General features: G+C 53.0%; 1 protein-coding gene across 3 annotated transcripts in view; it reads left to right on the top strand.

Moving 5' to 3' along the window:
• The window catches only part of CDH22 (cadherin 22), a 135,737-nt gene extending 116,840 nt beyond the window's left edge, over positions 1 to 18,897 (top strand). For all 3 annotated transcript variants that reach the window (XM_074406594.1, XM_074406595.1, XM_074406596.1), the window contains 4 exons: positions 5,808 to 5,929; positions 6,051 to 6,168; positions 14,376 to 14,627; positions 17,504 to 18,897. In XM_074406594.1, coding sequence (XP_074262695.1) covers positions 5,808 to 5,929; positions 6,051 to 6,168; positions 14,376 to 14,627; positions 17,504 to 18,159 — 1,148 coding nt within the window. In that variant the 3' untranslated portion in view covers positions 18,160 to 18,897. The remainder of the gene's footprint in view (positions 1 to 5,807; positions 5,930 to 6,050; positions 6,169 to 14,375; positions 14,628 to 17,503) is intronic.
• Positions 18,898 to 19,184: the final 287 nt, after the last annotated feature.

Genomic DNA, 19,184 nt, shown 5'->3' with positions numbered 1-19,184 from the left:
TAAATCTTCCTGCCCAGCTGGCCAGCTCTAATCAGAGCCCGGTGTTTGGATGCAATTTAATTCCCTTGGGGAGGAAGGAGGGGCTGGGGCGACAGTGAGAAAAGGGTCCAAGCTCTGCCGGGTCCCCACCACTGCAAGTGAGAGGGAAGGCGCTTTCTTCGAGCTGATCTCTCTCCTCTCTCCCCCTCCCAATCCCCCCACTCTCCTTCCCACTCCCACTCTGCAGCTTCACTTCTCTTTCTCTGTGACAGCCAAGGAAAACCACAGAATCCCACTCCATTTGTTTTACTGATGAGAAAACCTTGGTCGAGAGAGAGAGAGAGAGGCAGGAAGAGGGTCCCAGCACTAGACTGCTTCTGAAATGGAGGCGACCCAATCCCTGACACAACAGAGTCAGCTCATCCAGTGAGGTCTCTGTCTCTCCCCTGCACCTCCCCAGCATCCCTCGTGGAGCGTGCGCATGGTCAGGGATGCCACAGACCCTGGAAGCCGTTCACTGGACGTCTTTATTAAGCACCTACTATGTACCATGCAAGTAGCTACTGTGGATGCAGCAGTAAAGAAAGTATACAAAACTTCTGCTTACCTTCTAGAGGAGGAGATGGACAGAGGATGAGCAAGTTAAATAAAAACAGAGAGTGCGGGGTAAACGCTACAAAGAGGAGCAAGGCAGAGAAGCAGGGTCTGGTAGGATGGCAAAGGGCGAATGGAAATAAGGTCTTAAGGGGAGGCCTCTCCGAGAAGAAATCTGGGCAAAGACCTGAAGGAGGTAAAGGAGCGAACTTGGAGCAGAGCAAAAGAGGGAGAGAGGGGTAGTGACAAGGCCAGGGAGGCTGCAGCAGGATGATCACAGGGGGCCTTGTGGGCATGGGGGACTTGGGCTTATCCTTGGATCACCCAGAACCAAGAGCAATCAAGGAAAGCTTCCTGGAGGAAGCAGGGACATTTGTTTGGGGCCTTGAAGGCAAAATGGATTCTGACACCTAAAGACATGAAAGGTGGTTTAAAAATCCCCCTTTAAACCAGGCCAGGTTTGAGTCCCAGCTCCTATGAGACCTTGGGCCGCCGCTCTGACTTTGTTTCCTCATCAGTGAAACAGCAACAATACCAGTCTCTGCCTCCCAGCATGGTTGGCAGGATGAAACAGTGCCGCCCAGACCCTGGTCTTTGGCAGGTGCTTAATATGCGTTTGTTGCCGTTCTTCCAGGGAGGAGCACATTCCTAGGAGTGCCCTAGCAGGGGCACCAGGCCAGGCCCCGTCTCCTCTTCCCTTCCCACCGGCCCCTAGCCCTGTCCCCTCGCTCACTCAGATGGGTCGGATGTCAGATGAGTCACTGTACTAGCGGCTGGGATCCTCCTTGGAAGAGATTCAGAGTGTCGTTATCCACAGCCTCCCCTCCCGCCCCAGGGCCTTCACATGTGCCAATCCCACTACCTGAGACAATCTTTCCTTTCCCGCCCCCCTTGCACAATTACTTCCCAGTCAGGACTCGGCAGGACTCAGCAGAAATGTCACTTAGTCCAGGAAAAACATCCTGCCTCCCACCAGCCAAGACCCCCTGCTCCAAGCTCTCACAGCTCCTGAACTTTTTTTTCCCTCAGCTCTTCACAGTCTGGAGTAATCTCCGTCCCTGCCACCAGACCGAGACCATGCTGTCATTGACTGCTGTGTCCTTGGTACAAAGGAGATGCTTGATCCACAACTGTCAGCAAAAAGCACAGGTCTCAGGTCCAGATTGTCTGGTCCAATCCCCCGTCCATTACACAGAAGAAACTCTGAGGCCCAGCGGAGGCCAGAGACCTGCCCCACTCCACAGCAGTTCTCCTGTCCCGAGCGTGGGCTCTCCCTGAGGCACCCTGAGCCGCCCAGCCTCCTCAGGCCTCTCAGACCCCCCCCGGGGCTTCACCTGCCACCTCCCCGGATTAATGGTGAGGCAGCTCAAGGAGGAAGCACCGGGCCAAAGCACGTGTAATTTTAATTTAGGAATCGGTTAAGGCTGCAGGCCTGCTCAGCCCCGGGCTGTCAATCAGCCTTCCTCAAGGCTGCATCAATTAGTTTAAAAATATTGAATGTAATTTTGCCTGACACAACATATTGCAGCTACTGCAAAATATAATTTATTTTAGAAGAAGAAATAATTAAACTAATTTGCATGTCAGTCAGCTGAACTGAAAAGCCAAGAGGGGAGGGCTGTGGGGGACCCAGTCCTTGGAGGGGGCACCTGCCACTGGCCATTGTGTAAGAGCCGCTTGGGCCCAGGTCTAAGCCACAGCTGTCACTGAATGGACAGATGCTCAGGCAGCAGGAGGGCCCCTGATGTCGTATCAGGACCAAGCGGTGAATGTGGAGTCGGGAGGCTTCGGACCCAGCCCCAGCTCTGCTGCTGACTCACCTAGGGCTGTGAGGAAAACCCTTGCCCCTCCGTGGGCCTCAGTTTCCTCATCCAGAAAGTGGGATTAAGAAGGCCTTCTTCAAGGGTTATTTCAAAGATGACATGAGGTCATAAAAAGAGAGGGTGTTGTGAAATGGAAAATCCTGCACAGGAGGTCAAGCTTAATCAACTGATGGATTCCTTGTTTCATCTTAGAAACATTTAAGGTGGCAAAAATAGGATTATTTTTATTCTTATAAGTGATACTAACTGCGATAGGAGGGGTTTGGAGGAAGCCAGCCAGGCTGGGTCCCCCACCTCCCAGTCACCCTAGGGTGGTGGTTTACAAACCTTGCTACAGGTGGATCCCCTGGAACTGTTAAAAAAAAAAAAATCCATGAGCAAGCTGTGGGTGTCGGTGTTGTTTAAAGGCTTCCCAGGTGATTGTAATGTAGTCATGCTGGAGACACACTGCCACAATGGCAATGGCAGTGGCAATGGGTGCTGCTCTGGGGCCAGCCCATGAGCTCTGAGCTTCCAGGCTAGCCCCAAATTCAGGAGTTCCTAGAATAAGATCTGCAGACAGCAACTTCGGCAATTTAGAGGTCACTCAACTGCCCCACCTCTTAGGTCTGAGACTTTCACTCATGCCAAGCACATTAGGGCTTTCCCACAAGGTGACCTGTGACATTTTACAAGAAGAGGTAGGAGAGGCCCAGCATAGCCCAAAGCAAAGGGTGCTATAATAGGGATCTCATCCGCAGTGAGACCAGCACTCCGGGAGGGATCACCCACTCAGCAGTCCCTCCTGCTCTACCTTCGACATGGCCCGTAGGACCCTGTCTCTCCCTCCAGCCGCTACAGCCCCACCACCCTCCACTGCAGGGGAAAGTGCCCTGCAGGGACACTAGGCCCTGGCCGCCCCCTCTACTCTCCTTCTGCCTCTTCCAGGAGAGAGGCGCCTGTTCCTGGCTGTGGGCCTCACCTCCCTCCTCCCAAAACCACCCGCCGTCTGTCTGTTGAAATTCTCCGGCAACGCACTCTTAAAAATAACGGTTCACCCGGCATTCCCAGTCACGACTCCCATCTCTCGCCCTGGAAAAGCCCCCTCTAATCACTGGAGTGGCAGATCTGGGTGAGCTGAGAAGATAATGTGCCCCTGGCTAAGAGGAACTCCAGAGAGAAGCTGGGGTCTCAGTTAATTAAGAACTCAGCCCCTTCCTTTTCCTGACCTGCCCCCCAGGAGGCGGCTGCACCCGCCCTCCTATCTCTGTTTCTCTCTTTATCAACATGTGAGCAGCTGCCGTCAGCACACAGCGGACCCCAGGTTCACAGCAGGAGGCAATCGACTAGTCCCACTCCCCAGGAAACTCATGGGGAGCCTGGATGCTTGGAAGCTTTCAGGCTGTCCCTAAGAGAGCTCCCTGCCAGCCCAGCCAGAGATACCCATCTTCCAAGTCCCTGCTTGGAAGTGAGGTGTCGTTTCCTCCCCCAGGAGATGTCACTGAGGTCGCTGGCAGGTGGAACGTGTCAGTAATGTACTTTGGGCCAAGATAGCAGAGGATGGGGCATCAGAGAGCACTGAGAGGTCTGGGCTGGTCGGGGGTTAGAAAGTACCAACATTCAGGGCACTGTTCAGACAGGACAGGCTGGGATAAAGTATTCTACATCCTAGAGTTATTTAATGTCATGGCTGATAAGACCCTTTGAGGATGTCTGTTTATTTACAAACGCTCATGCAGCACTTGCTGTGTGTTGTACACACAGTTTTAAATGCCCTGCAGATATTAACTCAATCTGTCTCTTCACCCAGCTATTAACCCATTTATGCCTGAGGTTGCAATTTTTTGAATTTTTGCAATCAGACCTTGAGCGATGACTTTGAGCAGTAGGATATAAATAACTTCCACATGCTCAGTGTTCCAATAATGGAACACTAGGCATAAATGGGTCAATATTAGACCCACTTTGCAAGTGAGAAAATTGAGGCACATAGAGGTCAAATTACATGGCTCAGATTATACAGACATAAAGCGGCAGAGCTGGAATCAGAACTACCCAGCATTGCTCATAATCACTATGCCCTCTGTTCATTTTCCAGGTGTGGAAACTGATGTCAGAGAAGGCAGGGTCTTACCCAAAACCAAACACTGGGTCAGGGACACAGCCATGCCTGGAATTCAAGCCTCCTGCAGTCTCAGTCCTTCCAGGCTTCATTCATTCATTCATTCATTTATTCATTCAGCAAATATTAATGTCTTCGAATTGACCTGTAGCATATCCCATACTGCTGGTAACCCAGAGATAAATATGACAGGGACCATGACCTTGAAGACATCCCAACTTGGAGGGGTGAGAACATCATAGTTTTGCTGGCCAAGATCTACCTCCTTGGACTTGTCTGGCGCTTTTAGGATCAGGTCTTGAGAAAAGAGAGGTTTTGGAGTTTAGTTGCCAGCTGACCCATGTCTCGAAAGCATCCCATGTTTTAGTTTCTCCTTTGCAATATGGTGATAGAAATTGTACCAAACCACAGGATTTCTGCCTGGATACTCCAAATAATGGTTGTATCTGCTCCACGTGCATGCTGTGTGCTCTGTGGTGGTGGGGCGGAGGGGGGTGGCAGTGGTAATGACAGTGTTGTTGGGGGCCAGGGATGTGATGGTGATATTGGTGATTACGACGGGATGATAGTGGTAACAGGTGAGCTGGTAATGGTTGTGGTGACTATGGAAGAGATGGTGGTGGTATTGGTGATGATGATGGTGATGGTGATATTGGTGATGGTGATGGGGTTGGTGGCAGTGGTGAGGGTGGTGATGGTGATGGCGTTAGTATTCTTTGCGGTACAGATGATGAGTGTAGTACTAGAGGATGTGGTTCTGGTGGTGGTGGTGCTAATTCTAATGGTGATGCCAGTGATGGTGATGACCTGATGACCTGATGGTGGTGGTAGCGATGGCAATGGTGATGGCAGCACTGTCAGGATGGTGATGGTGGTACTGATAGTTATGCTGGTAGACGCACTGATGATAATGCTAACGGTGGTATTGGTAATGGCTTAATGATGGCAATGGTAATAGTAACAGTGGTGGTGACGGCAAAGGCAGCCATCGTGGAGACAGTGATGGTGGTGTTGATGCTGACAGTGGTGATGCTGTTGGTGACAGCAATGGGTGCTACTGGCGACTGTGCTGGTGAGGCTTGTAGTGGTAATACCCATGGTGCCAAGGCTGATGGTAATGGTGGTGATGGTCACAAGGATGATTACCAACTTATCCCCGAATGTTCCCAGTTCCGGTGCTTGTACCAACTTGGTTAACCCACAAATCTCTCAGTGTGAGCCCACTGCCCACTGCTGTCCTCGCAGTAGACAGGAGGTTATCTAGTTCTCACTCTTGATGCCTCTCCCCTGCTCCTGTGCTCTCATTGCAGACAATCATGCCCAGCTATCCCGGGCATCCCTGAGGATCCGAATCCTGGATGTGAACGACAATCCCCCAGAACTGGCCACACCCTACGAGGCAGCTGTATGCGAGGATGCCAAGCCAGGCCAGGTACCCCTATGTGGCTGGGGCTGGGGATTGCCTCCAGGACTGGCCAGCAGCACCCTCTTACCTGGGCCCAGACTGGTGTCAGCCTCACCACTAGCCCCCTATCCCCCTTCTCACCCCTCAGCTCATCCAGACCATCAGCGTGGTGGACAGAGATGAGCCCCAAGGCGGGCACCGCTTCTATTTCCGCCTGGTGCCTGAAGCTCCCAGCAACCCTCATTTCTCTCTGCTTGACATCCAAGGTGAGCCTCCAAATCCTAGGATGCAAGGAGGGAGGGGCACAGTCTCCCTGCCCTGTTCCTGTATTATAGACAGAGGGATGGACGCATCCACAGGGCCTGTGTTGGATCTAAGATCACATGGAAAGTCTGGGCCAAGCTGGAGCTGCTACCCAGCCCACTGGCCAAACACAAGCAGGGTGTGGGCTGGTGGAGTGGAGGAGGGCGTCCCAAAGATGAGAAATGGCAGATGGGAAGACATAGACAGGAATAAATGAGGAGTGATTTTGCCAGAGTCCAGGGTGGAAAGAGCCCCCGTTCTGAGTGAAGACTGAGCTAAGCCACGTGCACCCCCACCCTGAAGGGTTATGATTTTTTATTTGATTTTTTTTTTTTTTTTTTTTTTTTTTTTGAGACAGGGTCTCCCTCTGTCACCCAGGCTGGAGTGCAGCGGCCCGCTGCCACATCCACCTCCCGGGCACAAGCAATCCTCCTACCTCAGCCTTCCAAGTAGCTGGGACTACAAGCATGTGCCACCATGCCCAGCTAATTTTTGTATTTTTTGTAGAGACTGGATTTTTGCTGTATTGCCCAGACTAGTCTTGAACTCCCAGGCTCAAGCTATTGGCCTGCCTTCGCCTCCCAAAGTGCTGAGATTACAGATGTGAGCCACTGTGCCCAGCCCACGATGCAGTTTAAAAACTGCTTTATTCCACTCACATTCCTTTTCTGGTTTGTGGAATTGTTCTTAAAACAAGGTCTCGCTTTGTCACCAGGCAGCAGTGCAGCGCTGCAATCGTAGCTCACTGCAGCCTTGAACTCCTAGGGTCAAACAGTCCTCCTGCGTCAGCCTCCAGAGTAGCTGGCACTACAGGTGCACACCATCATACCTGGCTGATTTTTTTATTTTTTGTAGAAATGGGGTCTTGCTGTGTTGTCCAGGCTGGTTTCGAGCTCCTGGGCTCAAACAATCCTCCTACCTTGGCCTCCCAAAGAGCTGGGATTACAGGCATGAGACACCACACCAGACCCACTCACATTTCTCTCTGCATCCTCACAGCCAGTGAGGTAGTTTTCTGACCCCTGTCCCCATTTTGCAGGTGATGAAACTGAAACTCTAAGAGGGAAAGGGCCCTGCCCAGGGTCACAGAGGGCCTCGGTGGTGTGGGTAGGATTCAATGCACTCCCATCTCAGGTCCAGCGTGCCTCCTGCCTAAGCACACTACCTGGAAAGCAAACTGCCCCACCCCGCCTGAGTCCACTGTGAGATTCCCCTCTTCTGGCTCTCATGAGTTCCTCATGATGTTCACATTTGAACCTTTAAGGAACAGACTGAGGGAAGGGGCAGTCACCAGACTGGAAATAAGAGACCAGGCTCAGCGAAGGGTGCTCTATACAACCCTAGCAAGCACCTGGTCCTCTCGGGGTTTTTTTATGTTGTTGTTGTTTTTGTTTTTTTGGAGGTTTTTTTTTTTTTGAGACAGCCTCTCATTCTGTCGCCCAGGCTGGAGTGCAGTGGCTCGATCTCAGCTCACTGCAACCTCCACCTCCCTTGGTCAAAAGATTCTCCTGCCTCATTCTCCGGAGTAGCTGGGGTTACAGGCACACACCACCATCCCCGGCTAATTTTTGTATTTTTAGTAGAGACAGGGCTTCACCATGTTGGCCAGGCTGGTCTCGAACTCCTGACTTCAGGTGATCCACCCGCCTTGGCCTCCCAAAGTGCTGGGGCACCTGTTCCTCTCTAAGCCTCAGTTTCATCATCTAGAATGGGATGATAACACCTTCTGCCTTGAGCAGCTAGGTAGCCCCAACAAGATAAGGGCCACCAAGATATAGTGTTAATACCTAGAAATGTCAATTTCTACATTCAGCAATTATTTACTGAGCAATTATTGAGATACAAAGCCTCTGTGTCAGGGTCTGCTCTGGGTCCTGGCAATCCAACAGCAAATACAACAAAACCTGGTCCATATTCTAGTGAGGTGACACAGAAATTACGCAAATGAAAAAGTATGTTGGGATGATAGGTGGCTAAGGTGAGCAATCTACACAAGGGTCTGGACTTGACTTTGTTCAACCCTGGGTACCTAGAGCAGGGCTTGGCGCATAGTAGGTGTTTGATAAAATGTGTTTGATGAAACAGTGAAAAGTAAAGCAGGGGCTGGGCATGGTGGCTTCTTAAATACGGTAGGCTGGGAAAGCCTCTCCGAGGGATCTAAAGGATATGAGAGAAAATGACCATCCCAGTGAAGAAACAGAAAGTGCAAAGGCCCTGCGATGGGCAGGACTGGGACAGTCTAGGAATGGAGGACACATGCAGGGTTAGCGTGAGTAAGAGACAGGACTGAGAGATGTGATCAGCGAGGAGGCCAGATCACGTGGTGTCCTTCTGGCCTTGGAACAGGTCTGGGATCCTTCTCAGGGCCTTTACACACCCACACCCCAATACAAGAGGCCTTAGTGGCCTCTGAAGCCAGACCTATCTGTATCCCTGGGAGTCCTGTTAAAAATATCTAAGGCTCATGCTTATAACCCCAGCACTCTGGGAGGCCAAGGCAGGAGGATCCCTTGAGACCAGGAGTTTGAGAATAGCCTGAGCAACACAGTGAAAACCCATCTCTTAAAAAAAAAAATTAATTAGCTGGGTGTGGTGGTGCACACCTGTAGTCCCAGCTACTCAGGAGGCTGAGGCAGGAGGATCGCTTGAGGCTAGGAGTTTGAGGCTCCATTGAGCACGATTGCACCACTGCACTCCAGCCTGGGAGACAGAGTGTGACCTTGTCTCAGTCAATCAATCAATAAAAATAAATAATGAAAAATAATAACATATTTAACAACCAGTACAGTTCAGCTAGCCAATCAGAAAGGACGCTGGCCAAAACCCGGAACAGGACCCCGGAAACCCTGCCTTGCCAGGCACTAACTCCTTCGTGGCTTGATTGTGTCAAAGTTGGGAGGATGCCAGGGGGAAAGGCTGAGGCAGCAGGGAGGGACTTGGGAGGCTCAGAGTCAACAGCGATTTAAACCTTTTTTGGAAGTATTTCAATATTTTAACAACCGGTACATTCCTGCCTACTCGTTATTCCAGTAGTATCCTGAGCTGGTCACAGGAAACACAGCTAGCCTTGGCTCAACTCTGCCGAGTTCACAAGGCTTTCCAACCCAAGGGGCCCAAGATTCTGCCTCAATTGCTTTTGTTTAGCTGGGGGGGGGGCCACCAGACCTGCCATCCAGAGTGCCACCTGGTGTAAGCTCCGGGGACAAGGTGGCAGCAGCAGGCTGAGGTCACAGCAGCCGTGGAATTCCTCCTCCTCCAGTCCCTCAGCCCCTTCCCACCACTTGCCAAGCCCCCTCCTCCTCACTGTATAAATATCCTAGGTGACAAACGGCTACCCCAACCCATCTGTTTCTTTGTACAAATGTGTAGCCAGTTTGGAAACGTGATTTATAAATATTGCCTTTGCAGCCAGGGATTGACACTGATGTATGTCAGGCCAGATGGATGGATGCAGCACTGGGCACAGATCCCACCTAGAAGGGTGGGGTAGGGGGCTGGGGTGGCCAGCGGCTTCCCCAGCAGAAGCCAGCTGCTGCCTAGGAGGGCAGCTTGATACATTCAGTGATGATGCCTGGGGATTCCCCTTCATGGGGTGGAGGAGTGGTGGGGACCAGAGTTCCCAGAACATATGGTCCCACGGCCCGAGACAGCAACCCTGAGAGACAAACATCCCTGTTCTTGCTTGGCAATCCGAGGCTGAGCCGGAGCCAGCCGCTCATTTCTCAAATCTTCCTACTTCTCTGTGCCTCCACTACTACTGTTATCGCACACCTAAAACACACGAGAGCTTCCTGGCTGTTCTTCCACATCAGCTCCTGCATTTTAGATGATAAGCTCCCTCAACTAGAACACACGCCCAGCAAGGACAGGGACTACATCCGTCTCATCCATTGCAGTATTCCCAGCGGCTCGAATAGTCCTGATAGAGAGATGGTGCTCAATTCCTACTTGCTCTTGAATGAACGGGTTTGTCACTAGATCACTTCTTTGCTTAAAACCCATCAATCAATGACCTCCTGTTGCTTTTAAGAAAATTACCCAAATTCTGGCCAGGAGTGGTGGCTCACACCTATAATCCCAGCACTTTAGGAGGCCAAGGCGGGCAGATCACTTGGGGCCAGGAGTTTGAGACCAGCCTGGGCAACATGCTAAAACCTAGTCTCTGCTAAAAAGTACAAAAATTAGCTGGGCGTGGTGTCAGACGCCTATAATCCCAGCAATTCCAGAGACTGAGGCAGGAGAATTGCTTGAACCCACGGTAGAGGTTGCAGTGAGCCGAGATTGCGCCACTGCACTCCACCCTGGGCAACAGAGCTAGATTCTGTCTCAAGAAAGAAAGAAAGAAAGAAAGAAAGAAAGAAAGAAAGAAAGAAAGAAAGAAAGAAAGAAAGAAAGAAAGAAAGAAAGAAGGAAAGAAGGAAAGAAGGAAAGAAGGAAAGGAAGGAAAGGAAGGAAAGGAAGGAAAGGAAGGAAAGGAAGGAAAGGAAGGAAAGGAAAGAAAGGAAAGAAAGGAAAGAAGAAAGGAAAGAAAGAAAGAAAAAGAAAATGACCCAAATTCCTTACCACAGCCTCCCAGGCTTCCCACAGTGAGCACCGGCCTCCTCCCCCAGCCTCATCTTGACTCATCATAGCTATTACCCTCATCCCTCCAGCCACAAAGGCCTGAGTGTCCCTGAATGTGTTATGCTTCTTCCAGCCCCAGGGCCTTTGCATGTACTGTTCCCTCTCCCTACAATCATCGTTCAGGCTCAGGAATCATATCACTTCTTCCAAGAAGCTCTCCCCAACCTCCTCAGCTGGCTCAGGTCCTCTGCTATGTGCTCTTCCTATATTCTTCCTTCACAGCACTCACCATGGTTTGTAATTGTAGACTAAATTGGGGGCTTATCTGATTAGCATTGTTTCTCACATTGAAATATGAGCTCTGATCCAGGACCAGCTGTGAGCTGGCTTAGCTCTCTATTGTTTTCTCACAGTGAATAGCATGGTACCTAGCACATAGTAGTTAATAAAGATTTGTTGGATGGAGGCCAGGCATGGTGGCTCACACCTGTAATCCCAGCACTTTGGGAGGCCAAGGCAAGAGGAGCCCAGGAGTTTGAGACCAGCCTAGACAATATAATGAGACCTCGTCAGTACATCAGAAAAAACTTTTAGATTTTTTTTTTTTAATTAGGTGCACATGGTGGTATGCACCTGTAGTCCTGGCTGCTCAGGAACCTAAGGTGGGAGGATTGATTGAGCCTGGGAGGTGGAGGTCACAGTGAGCTGAGGCCACACCACTGCACTCCAGCCTGGGTGACAGAGCAAGACCGTGTCTCAAGAAAAAAAAAAAAAAGATTTGTTGGATGGATGGATGGAAGAAAGGAAGAGTGCTTTCACTGGAAAAATTCAGACAAGTCACTCGTCTCTGAGCCACAATTTCCATATATACAAAATGGGAATGATGCCACAACTCCTAATGGGTTGTGAGGATTAAGCATTACTATGCATTTAAAATATGCAGAGAGTCCTTGATGCATAAAAAATATACATGCAAATGGGTCCCATGCCATTCCCTCTTTCCCCATCTTGCCCTCCAGCCTTCTTTCTTCCCCAGTGGAAGGCAGATTTTTCAATCCAGCGGGGTTGATGCGCCCTTAGCAGGAGAGCTAGAGTTCAAGCCTGAATGTCGCTAGTTTGAACTGTCGAACTTGGCTCAACCTTGCCAAGTTCACAAAGCTTTCCAACCCAGCGAGCCCAAGATTCTGCCTCAATTGCTTCTGTTTCACTGGGATGGCCACCAGAGCTGTCATTCAGTGTGACCACCCCGTGTAAGCTCTGGGGACAGGGTGGCAGCAGTGACCTGAGGAGGTGACCCAAGACCATCAGTTCTCCCAAAAGCTGTGGTTCATTCAAGGATTGCTCTTGAAGACTGGCTCCGTGCCAGCCCTGGCCAGCCATGCACTGGAGAAACAGGCGCACACTAACTTAACACAACGTGACAAGTGCTGGAACAGAGCTGTGCAGGCACCTGCGTAGTCAGAGCAGGGAGGGGGGAGCCATAAATCCTTCCTTCCCAGGGAAGCGGAGAAAGGAGGCCACAAGAAAGGAGGTGACATTTAGCTAGAGCATGACGGATGAGGAATTTGCCCAGGCAGGAAGGTGAAGAGGGTGTTCCAGATATCGGGAACTTTACGAGCAAAGGCAGGGCGGCCTAGACAGGGAGCCAGCAGCGGGTGCAGGATGGGGAAGATGGGGGCGGAGTCCGAAAAAATTTTAACCAGCATTTATTAAGCATTTCTTTGGGCTGGGAACTTTTCTAAGGGTTATGTGTGAATTATACCATTTAATTCTCACACCTGCGTGATACCCTTTCTGAGTTTACAGATGGGTAAACTGAAGCTTAGCGAAGCTCAGTGGGGCCGGGCACGGTGGCTCATGCCTGTAATCCCCGCATTTTGGGAGGCCAAGGTGGGCAGATCACAAGGTCAGGAGTTTGAGACCAGCTTGGCCGACATGGTGAAACCCTGTCTCTACTAAAAATACAAAAATTAGCTGGGTGTGGTGGCAGGCACCTTTAGTCCCAGCTACTCAGGAGGCTGAGGCAGGAGAATCCCTTGAACTTAGGAGGCAGAGGTTGTCCGAGATCATGCCACTGCACTCCAGCCTGGGTGACACAGTGAGACTCTGCCTCAAAAAAAAAAAAAAAAAAAAAGAAGGAGAAGAAGAAGCAGCAGGTCAGTGGGTTTCCCACGCTAGTAAATGACAGACTTGCATTATTTTTCAACATTTTAGTGGCAATTCTCAAATGTGTATAAAAGGAGACAGGCTGATGGAATGAATCCTCATGTGCCCAACACCTCATGGGCAGTCTCCAGCTCGTGGCCAGTCATGCTGCCTCTGGACCTGCAGTCCACTTCCAAGATTGCCAAAGCCCACGAGTCAGACGCTCCCAGGGCCCCTTCTCTTACATGGCGTCCATGATGAGAAAGGCCAGATCTGGGGCACTGAATTGGGGGCAGCTAGGGAAGGGGCTGGGTTAACTGGGGCCATGAAGCAGGGCAAGGAATCCAGGCTGCCAACAGATCGCTCAGGTCTGGCTCTCAGATTAGAGAGACCAGACTGAAGACCGAGGGGAGGAGGAGGACTGGAGGTCCCCAGCAGGAAGGCAGGGCCCCCCTTGGCAGAGTTGGCTGTGAAGGGCGGACGGCAGCCTTCGGAGCTCTGGGCACTTCGTACCCCTGTGTGCAGAACTGAGAGGGGCCATCAGAATGACAGAGGGTCAGGTGGCCTGACTCCTACAGAACAGGTGTGAAGGAGGTAGGAAGGGCGGAGAAGGGGGTGCCACCTGTCACCTCAGCCTGTGCTCCAACGCAGCCACCATCCCCCTGCGTCCTGCCTGGCTTCCCCAGTGACAGGCTGAATCAGTGCCATGAGTTCCATTGTGTTTGTTCACTGTCCTCTCTGGCCGCCTGTGTGAAAAAGAAAGATGTGGGTAAGGAGACCTCGATGCTCCAGAGCCCCTCATCAGGCCCCTCACCACACCCCTAGCCCTCTAGGCTCAGCCTCTTAGGCAGAGACTCCTTGTCAGGCTCCAGGACTCTCAACTGGCCTTGGGATATGAAGGACAGAAAGATTCCACAGCCAAAGGCAGATGCCAGCCAGCATTTCCAGTCCCTTCTGATAATCCAGGACTTGTCAGGGCCCAACAAACCATAACCCAAGGACCCTAGGACTTGTAAGGTCAGAATACGCTGGGAAGCTGGGGTGGAATCTCGAACAAAAACAGGCTGTTGAGACAAATGGCAAAAAAAAGAAAAAAAAAAAAAAAAAAAACCTGACATAGCCAGGGACAGGACCCTGGCCTAGCTGGGGACAGAATCTTGGAATAGCTGGGGAGCTTGGCACAGCTGAGGACAGTCTTAGAATAGCTGAGAACAGAATCTTGGGATGGCTGAGGACAGAGTTGTGGGCTACGTGGAGACAGGATCTTCGGACAGCTGAGGGCACAATTTGGAGGCAGCTGGTGCAGAATTTTGGGAGATCAGACAAGAGACCCATGAGTCCACTGGGAGGCTGTAGTTTGGAGCATAGGGAGGCAAATCTTGGGGTGCAATCAGGAGGTGGCTAGGACAAGGATGCTGACCCCGGGCCCCAAGTCACACTGCACCCCCTTCTTCTGGAACAGACAACACCGCTGCAGTGCACACGCAGCACGTGGGTTTCAACCGGCAGGAGCAGGATGTGTTCTTCCTGCCCATCCTGGTAGTGGACAGCGGGCCGCCCACGCTGAGCAGCACGGGCACGCTCACCATCCGCATCTGTGGCTGCGACAGCTCTGGTGCCATCCAGTCGTGCAACACCACGGCCTTTGTTATGGCTGCCTCCCTCAGCCCCGGCGCCCTCATCGCCCTCTTGGTCTGCGTTCTCATCCTGGTCGGTGAGTCCCTCGAGAGCCACCCACCCCTGCCTGATTGACCCCCATCCTGGGCTCCTGGGTTTCCTTCCTAACCAGCCCGCATGGGGCCTCAGCTTCCCTCTCCACGTGAGGATGGGCTGGTGGAACCATCTCCAAGCTCTAACACGCAGTCCCCATGAGGAGTCTTCTAAGAGCAGAGCGGCCCCGCCACAAATTCCAGGACCGAGTTCACCGTGGGCCACCCCCTGCACAGCCCAAACCCCGCCCTTATTTTTAAAAACCAATCATATTTTTAAAAATTCTTTTTTATTCTCTACGTAGGACTTTTAGTAAAAGGGCTATTGTGAACCTCACAACTGTATGGCCAGGCATATTATCCCATTTTTCAGATGAAAACACTGAGGCTCTGAGAGGTTAGGTGGCTGGTATAAGGGTACTAGATAGCCTTCGGATTTGATATTAGGTCTTCTCAGTCTGTGTGCTCTGCTCCTCTAACTACCACCTGCTATGAATCTAAACTGAAAGCAAAATCTCAAGTCATTGGTGGTGGGGGGATGGGGGGCAAAATCCACACTGGTACCACCCCACTAGCAGCCATCTGAACCCCAAAGTGTCCCCAGTGAAGAGGTCAAGTTTCAAAAGCTAACCTGGATTTGAGTGGCCATATGCCACCTGTCACAGCTATGGCCACCCAAGTACAGAAGGGCGCTGAGGCCAAAGCTCGAGGAGCTCAAGGGAGGTCCAAGTGTAGATTCCAGCTTTGCTGTGCTCCCTGGGAGATGTCAGCTGCCTCCCCCGCCCTCGCTGCCTAGAACGCGCATGGCCTCTGTCCACCCTCTGAGGACCTGCCCATGGCCAGGCTGTACCTCCTCAGGCCCCTGAAGGGCCCTGGGCAGGCTCCTCCTAGTTGGGAGCCCCTGCTTTCTCTCCCCATCCCAGCTCATGGCTCAGAAACCCTTTTTCCAGAGGGTGCACTTTACAGCGGTTTCATTTTCCGAGGCAATGCAAACAAATTTCTGCCTAATTGCCCACAAACGAAGAAAGTGCACATCAGTGCTCTAAAGGTGACAGGCGGAATCGCTGATCAGGCCTGGCACATCTGTCGCCCGCCGCCCACAAACCTCACCATCTGCTCCCGTGGGCATCCCCCTCCATAGCTCCCAGCCTCTGCTCCGAAAGCCATCCATCCATCTTTCCATTCTCTCCTGACACCTTCCTTCCCTGTGGCCTCCCTCCGGGCCTGTCCCCAGCTCCTGTGCTCTTCCCTATCACAAGCTACCTTGTTAGGTGGTGAGCAGATGCCCTGCCCCATGGCCCTTGCAGCCAGCTCTGGCCACTGGAGCTGTTTGAAGGAGCAAAAAGAATCCAGTGCCCCGCACAGTACCTGGTACATGTCTGTCCATCTGTCTGTCTAGCCATCCATCATCATTTACCTATACATCCATCGAGTCCCTCCTATGTGCTAGACCCTGAGATTTAGCAGTCAACAGAAGAGACCTAAAAGCTCCAAGTAATTGAAAAGTTGGGGATGCTAACACTGAGAAAGGGGAGACTAAGGGTGGGAAAGGGGAAAAAATTAGTATTTCACTTTGAACATGTTAAATTTGAGACTTTCTTGGTCAACAAGAGGACACGTTGAGTAGGAAATGGAATGTACGATCTAGATTTCAGGGAAGAGGTCCAGGCTGGAGGCTGAGATATGGGAATTGTCAGTTTCTAAACGGAACTTTTAAAGCTGTAATAAGACTGAAGGAGAGCTCCAAGAGAGGGAGCATGGATACAGAACCAGGGTCTGAGTCCTAGGACATCTGAATTAAGAAAGGCAAGGAGAAGATGCTTAGAAGATGGAGAATGGGTGTTCAGTGAAGTGGGAGGAGGAGGAGGAGGAGAGTGTGGAGTCCTAGAAATCAAGTGAGGAAAGCCAGGAGGGGACAATCATTCATTCACTTATCCATGTCTCCGTCCAACTCTTCCTTCAGTCATTCATTCATTCAACAAGCATGCTTCAAGTGCTCACTGCATGCCAGGCACCAAGCCAGGGGAACATTTCCCAGGTCCTCAAGGGTAGCTTAGGGTTTGCGTTTTGGGGTGGAGACAGACGTGGTAAAACAGCAAGGTCTGGTCTGTGGCAGAGCTGTGACTTTCAAACTTGAGCTGCCTCTTCCTGTCTGGGGGTCTTGTTAAAACACACATCCCCGTCCACTGCCACAAGATTAGTGGCAGGATCCAAGGATCTGCATTTCTAACAAGCTCCCAGGGGATGCTGCTTTTGCCCAGGGGCCGCACTTTGAAAACCAGTATGATAAGAGGAAGGAGCCCCTTCCTGGGGGATCTTGGAGGGTACCTGGCCGGCGGCTCTCAGGGTTCCTGCAGACCTTGACCTGAGAACCAAAGGGCTGAGTAGGAGGAGCTCAGGACCTCTGGTGTGGACAGAGGAGGGTGACGGTGAAAGGGAGGTCAGAGTGAAGGACATCTTTCACATCCCCTCCCCAGCTCCATCTGTTTCTCAGCTGCCTGCTTCACACCCCCAACATCTAGAGTCCTCAGAGAATGTATCTCTTCATAGAGCTGAGAAGGGAGACCTCGGGCCTCCACACCCAGGAAAACCTTTAACACTGCTCTCCCGTTGGCTACCTCCACCCCAGAGGTAATCTAGCCTTGATTTGCATACCTCCCGAGATGGGTAGCTCACTACCTCTCCAGACACTGAGCTCAGTTCTGACTGTAAGAACGGCTTTTTTTAAAAAAAAAAAAAAAACAGAATTCTAAGAAATCTGTAGGAGTGCTGAGGCTGGGCCCACTCTGCTGGCAGAAGGCGGGAGGAGACGGGGTAGAGGCTCCTCCTAACGCCCTGGGAGGGGCTCGGCCCTCAGTCGCCCCCTCTGTCCCCCTCGCAGTGCTGGTGCTGCTGATCCTCACCCTCAGGCGCCACCACAAGAGCCACCTGAGCTCGGACGAGGATGAGGACATGCGGGACAACGTCATCAAATACAACGACGAAGGCGGCGGCGAGCAGGACACGGAAGCCTACGACATGTCGGCGCTGCGGAGCCTCTACGACTTCGGCGAGCTCAAGGGCGGCGACGGGGGCGGCGGCGCGGGCGGGGGCGCGGGAGGCGGCGCGGGCGGGGGCGCGGGCGGGGGCGCGGGCGGCGGCGCGGGCGGGGGCGCGGGCGGCGGCGCGGGCGGGGGCGCGGGAGGCGGCGCGGGAGGCGGCGCGGGCAGCCCCCCGCAGGCCCACCTGCCCTCCGAGCGCCACTCGCTGCCGCAGGGGCCGCCGAGCCCCGAGCCGGACTTCTCGGTGTTCAGGGACTTCATCAGCCGCAAGGTGGCGCTGGCGGACGCGGACCTGTCGGTGCCGCCCTACGACGCCTTCCAGACCTACGCCTTCGAGGGCGCGGACTCGCCGGCCGCCTCGCTCAGCTCGCTGCACAGCGGCTCGTCGGGCTCCGAGCAGGACTTCGCCTATCTCAGCGGCTGGGGGCCGCGCTTCCGGCCCCTGGCCGCGCTCTACGCCGGCCACCGCGGGGACGACGAGGCCCAGGCCTCCTAGCCCCGCGCCCTGCGCCCGCCGGGGCCCCGGGACCGCGCGTCTCCCCCGCGGGCCCCCTGCCCCGCCCTCCCGTCCCCCTCCCTCGGCGGCCGGACGGAGGGGGAGCTCGCGAGGGGCGGACCCCCGACTCCCCCTCCGCCGGGGGCGCAGCTGTGCAGCCCGGAGCTGCGGGATTCGGACCGACGTCATTCCAACTGAGGCGAGCCGGGCACGGCGTGACTCTGGGGGTCAGAGGGGCAGATGGGGGTGGCGCGGCCGAGTCGGGAAGGGGCGGGTTACTCCATCCTGGCCTGGGGGAGACTGCTGGAGCGAGCACGCCGCTGAGATGCCCCCGCCTCAGGTTTCCCCCATCGGAGTTAAGAGGAAGGAAGGCTGTTCATTTACTAAGCACCTACTGTGTGCTGGGACGCTGTACAGAGACCAGCTCAGTCGTCAGAGAAACCGTGAGGTGGGGTCCTGCACGGAACAGAAGGGGAAAGGACCCCAGAGAAGTGGCTGTGACCGGTCCCAGGGCCCCTGGCCAGTGAATGGCGGAGCCTCTGGCACTGACCAGCTGCCTGGCCTGGGGCAAGTCACTTCACTTCTCTGGGCCTCAGTTTCCTCATCTGTCAAATGGGGTTAATAACAGAACCTACCTCGAAGAGTTGTGAGGCTAAAAAGGGTTCGTATGCGTCAAGTGGTTAGGACAGTGCCTGGCACATAATAGGTGTTCAATAAATGCTAGCCTTTGTTACTGTTCTTATCTTTGTGGTTCTTAGAAGCCCAGTGTGTCTGCCTCCACGGTCTGACCTCTCTCCCCTGTTCCATTTGCCTTCCCCTTTTCCCGACATGTCCAAGGGGAGAGGAAAAGGTTGCACCCGTCTGCTCCCGATCCTGCCCTGCATGGGGATAAGGACACCCCCAGCAACTGTGGAGCCTTTGGGAGTCTCCATCACACTGACATACCAGCAGTACCAAGCAAGAACAAGCTGGGTGACTCCAGGACTTGCGTGGATGCAAGGACTGGCAGGAGGCAGAGGGGTCAG

This window comes from Saimiri boliviensis, chromosome 9 (genome assembly GCF_048565385.1).
Source record: "Saimiri boliviensis isolate mSaiBol1 chromosome 9, mSaiBol1.pri, whole genome shotgun sequence".
Lineage (NCBI taxonomy): Eukaryota > Metazoa > Chordata > Mammalia > Primates > Cebidae > Saimiri > Saimiri boliviensis.
Note: the sequence above shows the minus strand (reverse complement) of the source record. Positions and strands in the feature narration are given on the sequence as shown.